General features: G+C 38.7%; 3 protein-coding genes across 4 annotated transcripts in view; 2 read left to right on the top strand and 1 right to left on the bottom strand.

Annotated features, from left to right (window-relative positions):
* Window positions 1-8: 8 nt before the first annotated feature.
* LOC115419097 (adenosine receptor A1-like) lies at window positions 9-1,350 on the bottom strand. The gene is made up of 2 exons (XM_030133720.1): window positions 890-1,350; window positions 9-737 (listed from the first exon to the last, which is right to left on the bottom strand). Exons 1-2 carry the CDS (start codon window positions 1,216-1,218, stop codon window positions 89-91), a joined length of 978 nt encoding a protein of 325 aa, XP_029989580.1. The 5' UTR covers window positions 1,219-1,350; the 3' UTR covers window positions 9-88.
* On the top strand, window positions 780-7,501 carry manbal (mannosidase beta like). 2 transcript variants are annotated; one of them, XM_030133727.1, is made up of 3 exons: window positions 780-787; window positions 3,743-3,928; window positions 6,915-7,501. In XM_030133727.1, exons 2-3 carry the CDS (start codon window positions 3,779-3,781, stop codon window positions 7,023-7,025), a joined length of 261 nt encoding a protein of 86 aa, XP_029989587.1. In that variant the 5' UTR covers window positions 780-787; window positions 3,743-3,778; the 3' UTR covers window positions 7,026-7,501. The 2 variants fall into 2 exon arrangements, with proteins under 2 accessions (XP_029989587.1, XP_029989586.1); XM_030133726.1 differs by lacking the exon at window positions 780-787 and adding an exon at window positions 3,204-3,364.
* Window positions 7,502-9,662: 2,161 nt separating this feature from the next.
* Window positions 9,663-20,304, top strand: part of LOC115419579 (proto-oncogene tyrosine-protein kinase Src-like) — a 33,119-nt gene continuing 22,477 nt past the window's right edge. Inside the window, exon 1 of the mRNA XM_030134458.1 lies at window positions 9,663-9,784. The gene's annotated coding sequence lies outside the window, so the exon portion shown is untranslated. The remainder of the gene's footprint in view (window positions 9,785-20,304) is intronic.

Genomic DNA, 20,304 nt, shown 5'->3' with positions numbered 1-20,304 from the left:
TAAAAACTGAGTGATGAGCCTGGTAAAAACAACAAATCTTCCTGCATTGTCATGAATGCAGAACACTTAAGAGCACGCAGATGTACCCTCAGTCATTTTTCGGTACACTGTTGGTATTGCTGAGTAGATTGTTGTCTGTTGTCTGGCTGCTCTGCAATTCTTTTTGTTCTTGTGACATATACTGTCTCCAAAGATCCAAGTAGGCTCTTCTGATTTTGTCTATTTTGAACGCATATACAACTGGGTTTACAGCCGAGTTCGCATGTGAAAGCAGGATGCCAACATAGAAAGCTGAGTGTGGTACATAACTCGACCAACCAAAGTACACAATGCAGTTCATCATGTGGAGGGGGAGCCAGGACAGAGCAAACAGGACCAAGACCAGAAACAGAGATGCTGCCAGTTGCTTTTCCTTCCTCAGGTACTTCTGAGACTGTTTTTGGGTGCTGTTGCCGGGTTTCTCTCGTAGGTTTCCTTGAATGGTGCAAAAGATGAAGCAGTACAAAGCAGCCATCACTGACAGAGGTGTGAAGTTACAGAGGAAGAAACTGAAGTAGACCAGGTAGGACATGGGGATCACAGTTATGAACTTGCAGACAATGGTGGAGTTGTCTCCCTTAGGTAAGTTTTCATGGTTGTACCATCCCAACATGGGTGTAAAACTGAGTGGTAACGCTATGAGCCAACATGCTGCTACCACAAACCAGGAAAGCCTTTGTGTTACAGTCCTTTTGTACCTACAGAAAAGAGCATCATCATTTATTTATGAAATCATGAAGCTACTGAGGTCAATCATGCTTTCTGCAGTGGAAGATTGGAGGTACATGAGTTAAAAAAAAATACACAAGAATCTATAGTTCGGATTGAAACTGCATAAGACAAAATTTACCTGAGTGGGATATACACCCGCAGGAATCGGTCCACTGCAATAGCTGTGAGAGTCAAAACTGAGACCAGAGTGAGCAGGATGACCACACAGCTGATGAAGAGACAAGCGCTGAATGATGTGTCCACTTGTTCGTCCACGACCACAGCCAGTGGTATGGCCACGCATCCAACCAAGAAGTCAGCCACAGCCAGAGAGACAATAAGGCAGTAGGTTGGCTGTTGGATACTCTTACTGATCCACAGTGACAAAATCACCAGCATGTTACCCACACAGCAGCTAATGGCAATGAGCACCTCCACCAACATGTACATCACTTCACCTACATTCATTATGTTTCCTATAGAGGTACGGTAATCTTGGAGATAGATGGTGCTGTCTGAACTGCTGGATGTCAGTCTGAATCAATGTGCTAGGCTTTGAGGATTCTCTGCAGTTTTAAAAAGTTTACAAAACCACAGATGTTGCACTCTTTTTAAAGTCTCTAACACTGGTTCCAAAACAGCATAAACCACCAAACCACTTCCTAATATACAACACGCTGTATATTTATGTCCATAGCAACTATGGAGGCAGGTGGTTGTGCACAGAGTTCCAGTATGAATGCAGATCAAGCCTTGCAGCACGAATGTGGTACTGTGCTTCTGACCTTGAATTTGTGCTTTAAGCACGGGTCACAGAAATGCACACATATGTACATTCAATGAACATTTTCTTTAACTGTTTTTTTAACTGGTTTGTTAGAGAAAATGTTGATACAAAGAGACAGAGAGAGAGACACACACACACACACACACACACACACACAAACACACACATAGATACATCGATATTAAACATCAGGCAGAGGTGAGTTAGATATAGACATATTTGTAGAATTACCCACAATTGTGGACACTTTGTCACTGAATCTTGCAGATGAAGTTACAGGATATTTTGTTTAAATTCAATGTAAACTGACCTTATTTCCACTAGTTAATCTGAGTATAACACACACACACAGCTGAAGAGTACAACATATGGTTGAAGCGAAGACTAATACATTGGTTTTCCAGGGTTCACTTTTGTGCTAACCCCCCCACGAACAATTGTTGTTACTTGTAAGAGCTCCTTGTGTTTTTTCATTCCACAATATTATTAAACCACAAATGAAAATGTTTTGATTTTGTCCATGGTCACCTCCATTGATGGCACTGAAGGCCTTGTTGTTACATCACAAAAACTCAGGTTATGTTTAGGTATGTTGCTGTTTGCAGGTTCTGTTCAGATTTGGAAATTTCGCAAGAAATTTCAGTAAAATGTCATGAAGACACTCAAAGTAATGACTATGCGTATGACATCACCATCAAGTAAAAAGTGATCCTAAAACTCTTGTTTTATTTTGCATAAAATATTTTCATACCTGTGTTGTACCTTGTCAATATGTCCTGTCATAAGAGCAATGTATTGCCACATAACTGGTCACATTGTTTTCATCTTGCAAACTGAAGTTCTATATTATAAAAACTTCTGAAAACTAATAACAAGTAAACTGCTGGAGTGTTTTTCAGTTTTATTTAACCTTACCTTTTTTTTTCTTTTTTCTAATACCTCTGGCAGTTCACCTATTACCTTTGTACCATTTCAAGTGTTTGAATTTCAAAACAAAACTGGAAAAATTGGGGTGTTCTAAAACTTTTGACCGGCAGTGAATATTACACCAGTGTCTTTGAACCCATCAATCATCTCTAAGTAGCTACTGTAGTTAAAACTGTGAGGTAAATGTATAGCCTTAAAGCATGGCTGATATATTTATGCATGCTTTAAGTCAGTCAGTAACCCAGCCAGTTTTACTATCTGTGGTAGAATATTAGACCTACATTTACTCAAGCACTGAACTCGAGTACATTTGCAACATACTATATTTAATATTTTATGTCACTTCATGTTTATACTCTACTGTATTTCAAAGGGTAGTAATGTCTCTCTTTACTCCAGAAAAAAATGTCATTTAGGCTGTGTAAAAGTGGCTCCTCATGGATGAACTACACCATTATACATGTCAGGTCACAGACTATAAACCTATAATATTCTACAACAATACAGCATTTGATGCTAATATCACTAGTTTTGTAGTTTACTTTTACGTAGTAACATCTTTAAGTCAGGACTTGAACTTGTTCATTGTCAGTGCACAGTGGTATTTGTAGTTAAATGAAGTAAAACTCCGTAGAGGGCAAAGTACTACCAGTATAAGTTCAAACTCGAACACTGGGGGGCGCCATCTTAAAACAAATCCTCCACAGAACCGGAAGTGCCTCGCTGATCTGTGGCGTCACTTCCGATCGGCATAAATTTATTTTTCTATCTCTATTGTAGCCCAGCATGCTAACCGAACATAATTTTGTTGACATTATTTTACAGTAATAATCACAATTGGCTTGCTTTGATATTTATTTTGTTGTTCACAAGTAGGAGAGGGAAATATTCCTGCTACCGGTAAGTATTTTTTCTCTGACGTTTTTATGATTTTAGAGCTTAAAATTGTTCGCTATGTTAAAGAATGTGGCCACAAAGGTTAGCTGTGTTTACCAGACACAAAACTGCATTAAAATGAAATGTTTCATAACAGTGACAACAGACTGACTATATAGGAGACTGTTTTATCAACGTCCTGTATTTACGAGAGAGGAATTTGTCATTTGATTAATTTTATGTGGTCATGTAGAAGTGTTTACAGTGTGGATGGGGGCTACTGGTGAATACAGATGATGTGTTAAATTATGTAAGCGTTGATTGTCAAGTTTCCTTTCATTTTAGTTGGGTATTGATGGAAAATATCCTTAAAATAAAACTACACATGCGTTCTTTGCACAGATTATCCAGTCAGGAAAAGCCTTACAGAGCAGCATCATGTCTGCAGACCTGGACCTGTCCCCTCCTGAGGTTCCTGAGCCCACATTCCTAGAGAGCATACTGCGCTATGGGCTGTTTCTTGGTGCCATCTTCCAGCTCATCTGCATTCTGGCTGTGATCTTCCCCACATCCAAGGGCCATGAACAAGTAAGTAGTCCTCCAGGGAGTAGAGAAGCAGGCAGGAACTTTTGCATGGTGCTCAGTAGATATGTTGCATGTGTGTTAGAGCTGAACAATTACTCAAATGTCATTGTCAGCCCGTAGATATTATTATAAATTTACTGATTACTAAAGCCCCCATGTGTATGCTGATATTGTGGATTGAGAAGCACTTTGAAGCCTTTTAATTTGTACATTTCACTACCTTCCTAAAATAATTGGTAAAGTCACTTTTTCCAGTATTTCAGGAAACACAAGTGATGAGTAAGGGGGAAAAAGGAAGCCATTTTCACAAAAATGACATAGGCAGTTATTTTAGGAAGGTGACGATATTTACTTAGTTAACACTATTATGCCAGTGTAATGTTGACTTCTCTACAGTGCAACAGCCTGGCCAGCCATCCGTCTTTCTCAACAAGAAATCCGTCTGAAATTGCGGGGCTTGACTCTAAATATGAAGGTGGGACTAACAGGCACCGAGTAAACCAATCACAGATAAGATGAGCGTGACATTTTTGTCAGAGAAATTTAAGAATATAGGGTGTAATCTGTAATTTAGTCCTTATTTTTGAAACAAGTAAACAACCTACAACAGTTGTAAAGTGATTTGTATACTTTGAACTGACTTTGACTTGTAACAAAAAGAACTCAGTGCATATGATGCCTTGTGAAACACCCACCCACAGACTTGTGATTGGTCGGTATAGAATGGATCATACATATTTCACAGCGATTGGCCCAATGCCAGACTATTTTCTCAGTATTGAATACACTGAGAAAACCGGATGGCTGGCCAGGCTCACAATGCAAATCCTCCCACATTTACACTACATACTTTTATCAGTCTTTTAGAGCTTTGCAATAACTCATATTGCCATCATAATAGTACCAGCACAGTACCAGCCTGTGTAGTTATATAATCACAGAAAGGTACAATTTAAAGATCCAGAGTGGGATTTTAGGTGTGTGATCTTACTGCAGAAACTAAAAAATATAGTATAGAAACTCAGCCTCTCCTGTCAGCTGACATGTTTGGATTGGGTGACACTGAGCGGAGATAAATGGTGTACTTTTTATTATTATTATTATTATTATTATTATTATTATTATTATTATTATTGTTATGGATTGGATATCTATAGTGCTTTTTAAGGCATTATTATTCATTCACTCTCACACCGGTAGTGGTAAGGTATCTGTTAGCCTTCCCTAGGACAGGCTGACAGAGGGTTGGCTGCCAATCTGCAAACAGCCCCTCCAACCACCACCAAACATTCATACACTGGTGTGAGTGCCACTTGAGGCAAGGTAGGTGATGTGTCTTGCCCAAAGACACAATGGCACATGACTCGAGGATTCCAACCGCCAACCTTCCGTTAATTGGACAGCCCACACTACCTCCTGAGCCAGTATTTTTTACCCCTCGTCCAACTTCTGGCCAAAGGGGTCTTGTAATTGTTTTGTCATCCATTCAACAACATAATTGCATAATTCCACCAAATTTACACTGTGGATGCATCTTGGCATGGAGCAGAGGCCTATTGAAAATAGGTGACCTTGACCTACTTTTTCAAGGTCAAATGGCCTTGTGCAGTTATAATAGTCTGACTACTTTCTTACTACTTTCAAATACAAATATGTATGTAACAAGTTTTACACAAAGACAATCTAATCTAAATTATAGGACAGTAACTTTCAACAGAGTCTTATACTATATTTAGCCGAAAGGTATTAGAACTGCGCAGCATGTTATGTAAATTTTTATATTTGGATAGTCACTTGTAAATGAGTCATCTGTGCATTTTCATAGATGACCATTCAGGTCACTAATAACAATATGACTTTTGCACCAAATTAAGCATCCCTACTGTCTAACTATTTGTCCATCATAGATCAATGGAATGATGGACTTACTTTTCCCCAGATTACCTGTTTGTTGTTGTTTTTTTCAGAATATAACAGTGAGGACAGCTGAACAGGTTTTGTTAAAAAAAAATTAATAACCCATTAGGTATAAAAGAGGCCCCTTTGCTGCCTCTCTGGATAATCTTGATTTACTTTTTTGTAGGTTTTGATGATTACAAGTTTATAAGACATTATACATGTTTACAAGACATTATACAATACATATTGTCTATATAAATATAAAAGTGGCATGATGCTATACTGCGGTGTATCACTGTCACATCTGGGTTAAAGGCAAGACTGAAGTTTCCAAAACATTTGTATTTTGGCAAAGGTGCGAGTAACATTGGCAAACATTTGCAACCGTTTGATTTTGGTAACTGTCTGTTATGTTTCATGTCTTTCTTAAGAATTATTAAGATTGTGCTAACATCACATTTATCAGATTCATTGTCTCAGGAATTAATTTAAGTGGTGTAAGTGGTGGTTATGTCCATGAAGACAGAGCCACAAAGGGTTACGCTCACAATCTCCGTAATACCAGCTGTCAGGAGACATTATTTATAGGCAAAAGCAATTAAATCCACTCTCTAATTATTCTATTCTCAGACATTGTTATCAGATGCACTGATTCCTCTCCACAGTATGTCGCCTTTTCATCACTTTAATGCAGACTGCTGTCTTTGTTTCCTGCCAGAACATTACGAAAAGCCGCGCTTACAGAATCTCTTACAGCAGAAGTAAAGAGCGGAAACATGTTTGAATTTCTTTTGTGTGATATATGAATGTTCGTATTTTTAGAGCAGCTTAACTACTGAGATAATTACATCTGAAAGTCTATAATAAATATATAATAAAGTGACTGTGAAAAATGTTTGATTTATTGTTAAGTTGTGAGCTTAGTCACATACTGTATCAAACACAAACAGCAAACATACTATCCAGCAACATCTTACAGATTTATTTACCTTGTCAGTTTTATATGTCATAGATTTTAAAGTCATATGACAGTGAATCAGGTTGTTGTTGAAGAGGAGGGCATTGAGTGTTTTGTGTATTTTCTCTACAGGAGGAGGCTGAATACACTGACAGCAAGGCCGCAGAACAGATGAAGAAATCCAAAGGACCTGCACCTCAGATTAGACAGAAACCAAAGAAAGAGAGCAAAAAGAAGCGATAGATCCTTGTGTCCATGTTGGTGTGTGTGAATGTGTGCGTATTCATGAGTGAGTCAACATAAGCAGTTATTGTTACAGTTATCACTACAGGTGTTTCAAACACTAATGTCAACAGTAGAAGTTGACTTGAATTTAGGACACTTGACATTGAACCATAAACCCTGGTCACATTTATTACAGTATTACTCTTTCACTAACTTCATATAGGCCTGTGGGAATAATTTCACATTTTCTCTTGTTTATTCCAATATGAAATGTTTTTGTAATCAAAACAGACAACTAAATAATGTATGTATGTGCTACCATTAGCTCCCCATTCACTGGTAAAATGACTCAGAATGACATCATGTTTTCTCTTTATCCATTGTATTCATTTTATTTAATACAATTCATCAGTTAATATTTTCTGTCACTACAACAGCCCCTCTTCACATTTTTTTTTTACTAATTGCGAAAGAATAAAATACTCACTGTACATTGAAAGAGATGTCGAGTGTTTTTTAGTCAACCACAGCTGCCTTTGAGGAGAATTCAAGGATAAATTAAAATGAAAAATTACTGACAACAGATGAAGTGCAGAGACATGAAAGAATCAGGAAAAACAAGATAAATGATGGGGAGACACATGTTTATAACGTCAGTGTGTATGCTTATGTAGAACTGTAATATTGTTATATTTGAACATATTCGGAAATATATTTACAATTTACATATTGTTTCATCATTTTATGTAAAAAAAATTGCAGCATTTCCTTGCATACAAAGATGACAAATATGTTTAAACGTACATGAGACATTTAATACGCCATACGTATTTCAGTCCATACATAAATTCCACATTAATATCTTTGAACATATCGTTAGCCTCATAACATTAATTACATAACAGTTTTTTTTTTTTTTCAGGTGACAGCCAGTGATGAAAAACGAAGCAGCAGTGGTAGGAGAGTAAAGTTATGCAGACATGACAATTTGGCCAAAAAATATGACTTTATTATGCTAAGAGACTAACGATATGTAACTTATGTACAAATTGGTATTTCTTGCAATGTAGGAAATTCACATTAGTACAGGGTGTTTATTAAAAAAAAACAGTAATAATAATAATAATGCGGGGGGGGGGGGTACAGAAAAATGCTCCCTTTATCCTCCTATGTCGTAGTAGAGCTGCAACCGATAAATCGACTCGAAGTGATCCAAAAAAATCATTCAATCACAATTCTCTTGAATCAAAGCTTTGTTTCCTTCATTTCTCTGCTGTTAAACATTGGTTCCACTGTTGTGTTTCACACGGACGCTTATTGTGATGCACAGAGAAGCTTCAATTCAGGAAAACTGCAAAAGAATATCTCCCTTCAATCAATTCGAGTCGATTAATCGAATCGGGAATTTTTGCATTGGCTTCAAGCACCTAATCGATTAATCGGTTGCAGTTCTATGTATTTGTATTATAAAACAGGTCTGAAATCGTGACTAAATAACACTAGTGGACGTAAACCCGGGGGTGTTCACATGGCTAAGAAAAGAAAAAAAAATTAAATTAAAATAATAATAGTAATAATAATAATTGGGGGGGGGGGCAGAAAAATGTTCCCTTACTCCTCCAATGTAGTATTGTATTTGTACTATAAAACAGGTCTTAAATCGTGACTAAATAACACTAGTGGACATAAACCCGGGGGTGTTCTCGTGGCCAAGAAAAAATAATTTTAAACAAATAATAAAATAATAATAATAGTAATAATAATAATAATAATCGGGGGAGGGTGCAGAAAAATGTTCCCTTAATCCTTCCATATAGTATTATATTTGTACTATAAAACAGGTCTTACATCGTGACTCTAAATAACACTCGTGGACCTAAACCCGAGGGTGTTCTCGTGGCCAAGAAAAAATAATAAAAAAAAAAATTAAAATAATAATAATCGTAATAATAATAATGGGGGCGTGCAGAAAAATGTTCCCTTAATCTTCCTATGTGTTATTATATTTGAAACATAAAACAATCGTGACTCTAAATAACACTCGTGGACCTAAACCCGGGGGTGTTCTCGTGGCCAAGAAAAAATAATAATAAAAAAAAAAATTAAAATAATAATAATCGTAATAATAATAATGGGGGCGTGCAGAAAAATGTTCCCTTAATCCTCCTATGTGTTATTATATTTGAAACATAAAACAATCGTGACTCTAAATAACACTCGTGGACGTAAACCCGGGGGTGTTCTCGTGGCCGCCGACGCCTCTGATGTTACCGCGTCCGCTTTACGCGACACAACGTGAATCCTGACACCGCCGCTGCGTAAAGAGCGTAAATCCATCCTCGGTGCGTTCTCGAGTTTCGTCAGTGATGCACTATCCCGTGCCGTTCCCCCTGCGAGCCCAGTCTTCCTACTCCACACCACTCCTTCTTCGTCGCATGAATCCACCGCGACGTCGGCTCCTGTGACCGTAGAGGCGGCTTCTCCTTTGCCCCCCTCGGCCGGCCGTAGGTCCGGCCCCCACCGCCGCCACCTCCGCCGGCAGCTGTGCCCTCTGCTCCTCCAGCCAGTCCCCGTTATGACCTCCTCCTTCTCCTCCTCCTCCTCGCGCTGCGATTCTGCCGAAATCCGCTAAATGGGATTCGTGGCCGGCCCGAGGTTTCCACAGCAACTGTCCATCCGCTTCTGCCGCTTCTCTAATGAGGACAGACATTCGGATTTAATACGGTTCCTCGTTGCGCGTCTCCGCTTTTTGGGCTGAATCTCAAGACGCGTCAAAGGTGAGTGAATTAAAGCGTGTGACGTTTTAACACCGGAGATGGAAAATCTGTGCTAGTGTGTAACAACCGCTGCTTTTGGCTCGTTACTGCGTATTTTCCTACAAGGATGCTTTTACACACAGTGCGTTTTTGCCCTGGCTGACTTGTATTTCATTGTTGCACAGGCCAGTCAGTCAGTCAGTCAGTGTTGGGTCTGGGTCTGTGTCAGGGCTGTGGACTGTTTTTTTTCACTACACCCCACTGAAAACGCAGCGCCGGCCAGAGAATAAAATGTCCTATTTTGTGTTTTTTTTCTTTCTCACGAGCAAATTAAAGAAAAACGCGTAGAGGTAGCGTCTGCGCCGAGAAAATAAGGCAAACAATTCCTGTGGATTCAAAATGGAGCTGAAGCAGCACCTGTTTTGATTCATCAGGCCTCATATGTATGGGAGCCGGAGCCTCCGACGGTAGCGGCTTTGTCGCCTTTTACCCCCCCACCCCCCCCGGTCCCCATTCACAAATCCATGTTTACGTGCACTTATGTGGCTCGGTTTGGCAAGAGAGGCCGGTGGATGTTTATTGATTTAGTTTATTTGTAATGCCTCTTCCTGTAGCAAAGACGTTATCCCTGTGACAGCTGTTTACTCCTGTAGGCAGACACCCCCCCACACACACACACACCCACACCACCACCCCTTGTTTCTTTGAAAGCAGCCCTGCTGACAACAACTGGTGTTAAATCCCGTGGAAATAGAATTTTAATTATGTGGCTAATCTGTTTGCGGTGTATTTTTTGAGGAGGGGGTGCTTTGGACATGTTCCAGTCAATTTGCATAAGACAGTGGGTTCGCTTTTGGAATGAATGGGAAACCTCAACATGGGATTTATACCTGTGGTAGAAGACATGACATGTTAGTCCTATCAGAAAACTGCTCTATGAGTGTGCACATCCAGAAAATATGGGTTTGGATTGTTAAAGGGGTTCTTAGAATCTAAGAGTTGCATATACTACAAGTCCAATAGCACTTAATAGGTTTACATTGGCTTTAACCCTTTAAACTAGAGCTGCAACCGATTAATCGACTCAAAGTGTTCCAAAAAAAATCATTCAACCACAATTCCCCTGAATTAAAGCTTTGTTTCCTTCATTTCTCTGCTGTTAAACATTGGTTCCACTGTTGTGTTTCACACGGACGCTTATTGTGACGCACAAAGAAGCTTCAAATCAGGAAAACTGCAATAGAATATCTCCCTTCAATCAATTCGAGTCGATTAATCAAATCAGGACTTTCTGCATTGACTTCAAGCACCTAATCGATTAATCGGTAGCAGCTCTACTTTAAACCCTAAGCCTAAAATGGTCTGCCTGGACTTTTTGTCTTATTTTGACTCTAAACATGTTAGAAAATAGGCTGTGAGTGAGTTAATTTGCCCATTTTTCCACAGCACATTTTTCATATCTTTCCAAATCTAGCAATCATTTACAATTTACTGCATGTTATGATTCTGCTAAAACGGCTTCTTCTCTAGCTTCTAATACAGACGTGAGTAAAATTACTGTAATGACCCAATAAAACCTATAAAGCACAACGTCTCAGGTTTCAGAAACTGTTGGAATTTTTCCAATTGCACAAACAGTGAAAGAGTTCCAGTCATCCAAACTGCATATGCGCAGGGTGTGTCAGCGATGACACATCAGGTTTTAAAGAGTTAATGGCTTCTAATGTTACTGTTGTACAAAGTACATATATCAATGATGCATCTATGCATATTAAAGCTGTGTATTCTCTATATTGGGTCAATCATGGAGAGAAGCAACCTATTAAAAATGGATTGTCATTAGTTTAAAAGTGCACCGTGGAATAGTAGAGTTAATCATCTGCCAGGAGTATGGTACTTCAGGAATGAAATGGCATTCATGTCCCTCTTCCCCACCCTTTGCCTTCCGTCTCTGAATTAATAATGCCGTAGCAGCCATTCCTCCCGTCCTGGATCACTCACTAGCAGCCAGAGCCACGAGTCAAAGATGGACAGAGAACTGAAGTGGATTTTATCAGCTGAGTGTGACAATCCCCCTGTCTCTTTCTCTGTTCTCCTTTTGAGACAGGACAAGCCGACACAGGCTCAGATTTACTGAGGTGTGTGAGGTCACAATAACATTTAGAGAAAAGACAACAGAAAGAAAACATGTGATTCAGGCTTTTACAAAACCACCATAAGACTGATGATACGTCTCTGTGTCAGCTGATCAGTCCGACTCTAGCTCATATATATGATCTGTGTACGAGACATGGATGTGGACTCCAGTGCATAGCAGGATGAGACAGCGATGCTAATGTGCACGTTTCCTCTTGTTTTGATCTAGAGGAAGCTCGGCTGCCCCCCACCCCCACCCCCCTTCCTCCTCCTCCTCCTCCTTCGTTCTCCTCCCCACGGCAAACTGTAATTTTCCCGTTTGAACATAGGCTTAGCTCCCTCACCCTCTGCAGCACAGTGCCAACTGTTACCGTCCGTTGTGACTCACTGAGGTTTGTCGTGGCCAAATGTGCTAATAGGCTTGACCAGAAATGAGCAGCTAGGGTTTCTTTGCATCAGGTGGAAGACTACAAATGCAAAGGTTGAACTTTGATGCAGCTGGAACCTGTGGAAAATATGTGGAGACCTGTCAGCAGTAACAGTGGCCAAACACAACATGTGACGCCAAAGAGTTCATTAATGAATGACTGAACATGGCAACAAAGCATTTACAGTAGAGGTGTGACATAAGCCATGACACAGGGATATGCGATACGCTGATATAAAACCTGTATCGATAACAGAAATGTATATTGTTTCATATTATGAAGTATTTTTGTATCATGAGGCACACATTTTTTTGCCATTTGGGCACAGAATGGAGACAAGTTGTATGAGCATTTCAAAAAAGATGAAATGTAGAGAACTCTATGCTTATTTCAATCTCAAAATCATATCACAATAATATCTTTCATATCAGATGATATCAATATGTATCACGATATAAATCAAATCACTAATTTTGTCAAGCTTACATTTTTGGTTATTCGTAAGTTTGATGTGCAGACATCAGAAGGTTATTTTTGATTTAAATATGATTTATTTTCTGTCAGAAGTTGAACATGACAGATGTGCTGAAGAACATTATACAACTGTTTCAGATGAATAAAACAGGTACATATATTTAAAACTAAAAGTCTGAGCAGCAGACAAAAGCTTTCAACTTTTAAAAGAGAACACAAACAAAACAGACCATCTTCACCAAACAATGCCGGGGGTATATACATGGGAGTGCGTTCTGTAACTACCATAAAACCGAAAGTCAAACTTAACATGCTTTGAACGTCCGACTCCCGGCTTCTGTGCCTCTGTTGTACACCGGAACCGAAATGGTTCACACCCTACTTTTCAGTACCCTGGTTGCCCGAGTTCTCGGTCAGATTTTCTTCCGAGGGAACACTCCTTATCTCCCGCTTCAGCCCAAACATTAGCATGTGTGCTGCGGCTGCTCTTACACCTGTGCTGTGTATGTCAACCTAACTTGACGTGGCTTGAGTGTGATTGGTTCGATGCGGCGCTACTTAATTATGATTGGCTTTTCTTAAGTCTGTCAAAACATGGACAAATGAATTCTATTGAAATTGTATCGAGCATGTCTCATATTTCTATCGAGGAAAAGTTATTTTGTGATTATATATCGTTAGCGGTTTATCGCCCAGCCCTATTTCAATCACTTTCTTAATTTCAATTACAGAGCATTCGGTATTATAATATATACCATTAACATGGTCTAAAACAATATATTCCATAAAAGAAGACTCCCCCACCTTTTCTATGCAACTAACTATGGTGTCAGTGATTCTGCATTTGGATACAAAGAGTTTTATTTTGTCAGTTCACTAAATGCAAAGGATATACAGAGAATCGCTCACCTTGTAAATAAAAAATCCATGTGAAAATGTTGAAAAAGTAAAAATAGAATAAGAATAAATAGGTGGTATAAAGAATAAACTATCATAGAATATGAAGTGTCTATGTAAGTGTATTTACAAAAGCAGTGGTAGTGCAAAACAGCAACGATTATGAGGTGAATAATGGAGCAGAACAGCATCAGATATGACAGCAACAGCAGCAGGGATGACAATAGTGCAATATTTGTAATAAATTGGGATACTTTTGATGCATTGTAATACAATCCTATACAATACAATATTGCTTCTTTGCCACTGACTTCACCTCAGCAGGCCTTCGATGGGGTTTCCACTGTACGAGAGCAAGGACCAGCAGATCCTGTCAAATACTATTTCTAGTATCATCTTTACTAAGGTTCCAAGTGAGTCTAAACAGTAGTAAATATGACATAAAATCATGCAGGTCACAGATCGGTCAGTCCAGAAATGGTGCCGCATCAATACATACATGTGTCATGATGTTGCAATGTGGGACATCATAGGCCAAGCTAGTGGGAAATCTCTGAAAACACTGGATTTTTGCATAGGTTCTATCTTGATAACTCAACCACTCATTTGTTTCTGAACAGCTGTATTCTTCCCTGAAAAAATCTTAATACAACATTTTTTTTTAAGTTTTATTCTCTGTCATTGCTGTCAAAGCTGCAGGTGGTAATGATAGTTTACGCTGTGTCACTATGACAACCAGCCGTGGTGGTGGTTGAGTACTTTACCTGCAGTGGAAAGGCAGATAAAGTACAAAAGAAGAAAAAATACTTACAAAAAAGGAAAAAAGTGTTTATTTTCTGTATTATGTTGTCACAGATTTGGCCAAATGGGATGAAATAACATGCAAAAAATAAAAAATAAAATTTGAATGAGTGCAACCATTATTGCTTCTTTAAAAGTGCAGTCTGTAACATTACATTAAATGAGAAAAATCATGTGTATTAATCTTTTTTTTATTCCCAATGTGTGAATGGATTGTTATTTTTTTTATATATAAAAAATGAAAACTGTCCCAGACTGTCTCGTCCCTGCATCCATGACAACAGCCTGCACACTGATTTGTATGTAGATGGCTCGTGCCAAGCCTTAAAATGGTGAAAATGATGACATCCTCAAATGTCTTATTTCATCCACAACCTGAAGATATTCTGTTTCCTCTTGGTGGAGGAGTAAATAAACCAAAAAAAGAATAAAATTTAAGGTGCTGGAATAGAGGATTTTCCCTCTCCTGTCTTAAAGGAGTGATATTTTGGTTTTTTAAAATGGAATTATGCATTTTAAAACATTTCCCTGTGGTCTACGTAAACTGTAAATGCTCAGCTTGGGGCTGAATTCTTCATTAATTCAACTCCACAGGTCCATCTTCAACCCTATTTCTGAGTAATGACACCAGAAAGGTTGTTTTGAGTGCTGACCCTTTAAATGCAAATGAGCCACTTCACACCCCATCCCCTCCAGGTTGTTGGCTGTGCTGTTCTGTCCCGTTCAACCAACAGCTGAACATTTTAGGTAATCGGCTCAACCTTATATGTTCAAATATCACAATGTAACTAGTTATAGACATAGCAAATTAAGCAGGAATTAAAACGGGTTGTAGAAATCCACTCGATTTTTGCCAAAAATGAATATAAAGACAGCTTTGCAGCACCTGGAGAGTTCAAATTAAAAGTTTTTGAACTATTAGGGTCCCCAAATACACAAAATATACAAAATATGACCCCTTTTAAAAAATCCTCAGTGTGATTATTTGTTGTTAAAGTAGTTGTTGAAACTAAGTGTTGCAGCTCTAATGATAAGTGTGTAACTGTAGTTCAAGCACAGGAGAACACATGGATATTAACATTAGCCCATTAACACACAGAGTGGTGACTGTGGTGAGTCCAAGTGGCACTGGAGTCTGTTTAGAGTACCAGCATGTTTTAATACATATCAATACCTGACTGCGGTGTATTACAATATAAAGTAATACAAAGCATTTCCTTATGAATATTTTGTCCCTTGCTGTGTTTGTAGCATCTATTCCTCCTTTGGGCTTGAATGATTTATACATAACTAGAAGCACTCGGAGAGCGCAGACCTCCGCCAAGGCTGATCAGTGGCCCCCCCTGTGGGCCCCCCCCACGCCAAGGAGGTTATGTTTTTGCCAGGGTTTGTTTGTCTGTCTGTTTGTTTGTTTGTCTGTCTGTTAGTGTGCAACATAACTCAAAAAGTTATGGACAGATTTTGATGAAATTTTCTGGTCTGCGCCCCCCCCATGGGCCCCCCACCCCCGATCACCACCAAAATTTAATCATTTCTTCCTTATCCCATTTCCAACAAACCCTGAAAATTTCATCAAAATCTGTCCATAACTTTTTGAGTTATGTTGCACACTAACGGACAGACAAACAGACAAACAAACAAAGCCTGGCAAAAACATAACCTCCTTGGCGGAGGTAATAACATATAATAAAATGAGAGAATGGTTCATACCTGAAGAGTGAATGTCTTCTCCACCAAGCTGTAACATGCTCATAATGTACCGGATAAATAAAACAAAAGTGTAGCCTTTTTATTTAGTTATTTCTACGCCAGATTTAAGCAGCAATGCAAATAAAAATGAAACTATCGGCATTCTGATGGAAGGTGTTTATAAAGCTGCGTTCCTTTTTGACATTCAGACTTTCTCCTTCACTTTCCTGCTCTTTTCTTGTAGTATTCCTGTCTCACTCCCATGTTTGGTTAAGTCCGGAGTGTTGTATAGATTTTGTAAACCTCAGTCAACAGTGGCCGAGAGAAAGACGCAGATTGTTGATAAATGTATGGAGGATAAAGTGTTCCAACACTATTGTGGCTCTGAGGTAAACACCGCTCCGAGAGGTGCCTGTGAATGAAGCCTCTATTCTCCATGATTCATGTCCAATCTCCAAAGTCTCTCTTCCCACATGCAGGCAGATTGAACCTGAATGTATCATCGCGTTTCTGACATTATTAAACCACACGGTGAACAACTTCATTTATTTCCCATCATAAAAGAAGTGCTGCTCACACTACTGTACTTTACACTAGAATTGTATTTTTATACTGAAACGGGGGAAGAGGAAAATGGAGCTTCTTTGCCCTCCACCCCATCCTTGTCTTCATCTTCCTCTTCATCTTCCTCCTCCTCTCCTGCTGTTCAGGTGCCTCTTGTGGCACAGTGCGTTCTGGTTTTGGAATGGATCTTTTCTCATTTAATCCTCTTCTTTCACTTAATTATTCAGCTTTTTTCATCTCTTCTATCTTTGTTAATAATTTAATTCTTTGTATGTGTGTTTTCTACCCATTATATTTGACCATCTCTTCCTCACTCCTCCATTCCGCTTTTATTTTATATCACAGCGCTGCGTGATTATTGGTTTTCCAGTGCTTTGTTACCATATTAGGAAAAGGCGTGAGGCTTGGCCACAGTGCTTGCTCTGTTGTTTACATACTGTACGCAGGCTGAAAGACATTCAAGGATATTCTTGTGTAATAGACAGAACCCCTGGGACACTATGTGACTCCTCAGGGACACGGATTCTGTCAATACTGAATTAACATATGTTTTCAGTGCTGGTCGAAGATTATTGACAATCATCAATGTGTGTGTTTAAATCTGATGATAGGTCAGTTTTTCAAATCCATTTGACATCTCTTCATCCACACATTTGGAGTTAAAATATGCAACTGTGCTAAGGTTTAAGTACATGCTGGTTTAATCCATTAGTGATACATGTGTCATTGGGCTGAGCAATGAATGGAAATGTTCAAAGTGGACGTTTTTGATAAATGTATCACAATGCTCTGTGCTGCCAGAGAACAGCAAATCGTATTGTTCAGATTAAGGGTGGGTGATACTGGGAATTTTGGTATTGATCCAGTACCAAGTAAATACAGGGCTAGTATTGCCGATACTGATACTTTTTACTTGAAATGTCATGATCATTTATAATTTTGAGATTTTGCCTTTAGTTAGTTGATTATGATTATAATAAAACACAGGACAAAGATTTTAGGGAAATAAACATGTTTTTTTTTTTTTTATCAACTAACTACAATGTAAAACAATTTAATAGTATATTAATAATTTTTTTTAAAAATTACCTTTTACTACACACAGTTTTTTAAATAGAAGTCACGATTGCAAAATAACAAAAAAGCAGCAATGTAACAAAATATAAATATAACAAGAAAAGCACTTGGAGCGCGCAGACCTCCGCCAAGACAGATCTGTCCCCCCACCACCACCACCACCACCACCACCAAAATGTAATCATTTCTTCCTTGTGCCAGTATTAACATTTCATGAAAATTTCATGAAAATCCGTCCATAACTTTATGAGTTATCTTGCTAACAAACAAACAAACATGTACGCACGCATCACACAAAGCAAAGTGATCACAATACCTCCTGGCGGGGGTAACAATGTCAACAACACAACAAAATATACTTTCCAGTGCTCTGACTCTCTGCTCACTCCGGTGGGGGGGCGCTGTTTGCACAGACAGACTTAGAGAAAAGCTGCACTTGCATGAACGCTGTGAGGAAATTCGAGAGATTTGCTGGATGTATAGAAGCGAAACTGCAACAAAAGTATCAATCGTATATCTCATCATGTTAGTATCAATCTGATACCGTACTCCCCTTGATATGGGTACTATCGATATTTACATCGATACACCCAGCCCTAGTTCGGATGTAAGGGAACGTGTTTGTTTGGTAAAAACCTCAGTCATCCTTGTTTTTTCATATTATTCAGCTCTAATCCAATTTTAAAGCCAAAGACATGTGGCGGCTGTAATGCAGCGTTGTCAAAAATTCTATGGTTACCAGTTTGTTTTAATTAAGTCTTGTTAGTTGTTATTGGACACATGTACTTCATGCACAGTATGTATCTTCTGCTGCTAGAGGTTTCCCAGTCAAAACAGTAACAAAACATGTAGTTTGCTTTTGTGAAGTACAGTGGGATCATGGACGCTGCTGTTTTCAGAACCACTGCACATGAAACTCTGACCTGACTACTTACAGACAAAATCATGTTTTGGAGCTTTATTCACTTCATATTTAGTGACATATTCACACTATGTCTTTAAATTCTGAAATAGCTTTATGTAATGTTCATGATGATGTGACATCATCGACAGGTGACCAAAGAAAAAGTGACATTTTTGTTCAGTACTGTTCAAAAGTGTAAGGCAACATTTAGCTTTGTTGTTTTTCCAGGGTTTCAGTGGGCATGTGCCTTTTATTTCGAACAAGAAATATGCAGGAGATATCTCAAGGACGAATGTATTTATATAGCACTTTTAAAACAACACAGAGTGCCCAAAGTTTTGCACAAAGTTATGATAAAAATACAAGATATGCTGATGGCATGTGCACAGTATTGAAACACACACACAAATCAGAACTAAACAGTTTCTGCAGGTAAAGTCAGTATTTAATGTGACCTCCCTTTGGGTTAAGCACGTCTTCAGCTGTCTTGGGTTGACTGGATGTTTTCTTAAATAATCTTGTGTAATATTACACAACTTCAGAATTGTCCCAGAGGCTTTTATGGCTTTGTATCCTTTTCTGTGTCCAGATGATCCCATACCACCTCTACAATATTCAGATTTTTTTCCTGAAATACATAATCACACAGACAGTAATATTTGTACAACTGGAATATACAGATCTTATAGACAATAGCAATATTTCAAAAAGCTGTCTGTTTCATTCAGTTGTTTTGCTTGTTGTAATATTATGACTTTGCCACTTAAAGGGTTAACAGTATTAAAAATAAAAATGTGTTTCAGAAAGATCACAATGTTGTAGAAGCTATATGGGAAACCTTTGATCATACAGCTGGGTGGTTTGTTTCCAGTGTCTTTACTAAAACTATATGCATACTATAAGTGTACGTTTGCAAAATCAATGAACAACAGCACTTGCAAGGGTGTCAGTGCCTATTACTTGTTTTAAAAATATAAAACACCACTGATATGTGAAAACTTGGAAAATATTGACAATAAAATATTACAGCACACAGGAATCATTTTGCAGTGAGGAATTACTAATCTTGGTTTTTCCATTTTAGGCATTTCTCACCATTTTCAGAGAAGAAACCACCTTTAATTTGATGTATTTTCTAGCAATAATTTATTCTAATGTAACTTCACAAGTCAAGAAATAGGCCTTGTCATTTTCTAGGTATTTTAATGCAGATATGTCACAATAATAACTTTAACTCTTTGTACTCTGTTGCACAATGCATTGCTGTTCCAGATCTGCTGTGATGTGTCTTGGTGGTCTTATCAGCCCACTTTGTGCATATTTTGCCACAAAATCCTTGACTGACGCCTCCACCGTCCCTTCAAATCAAACAGTCCACTCTGCACACAGCTCACACAGTGCTGTCCATCACCTGTGGGTCTTTCTCTGTGTGACTCAGGGTTGCACTGTGGGATACGTTAACCCCCCGGTGTGCCAGATTACATCCTGGCAGGAGTCAAATCAAAGCTACGCCTCACCGTACATGTGAGCTTGAAACGTCCCGCGATTGTGTACTGTGACACACACTCGGC

This window comes from Sphaeramia orbicularis, chromosome 5 (assembly GCF_902148855.1).
Source record: "Sphaeramia orbicularis chromosome 5, fSphaOr1.1, whole genome shotgun sequence".
Classification (NCBI taxonomy): Eukaryota; Metazoa; Chordata; class Actinopteri; order Kurtiformes; family Apogonidae; genus Sphaeramia; species Sphaeramia orbicularis.
This window is presented reverse-complemented; position numbering and strand designations above follow the sequence as displayed.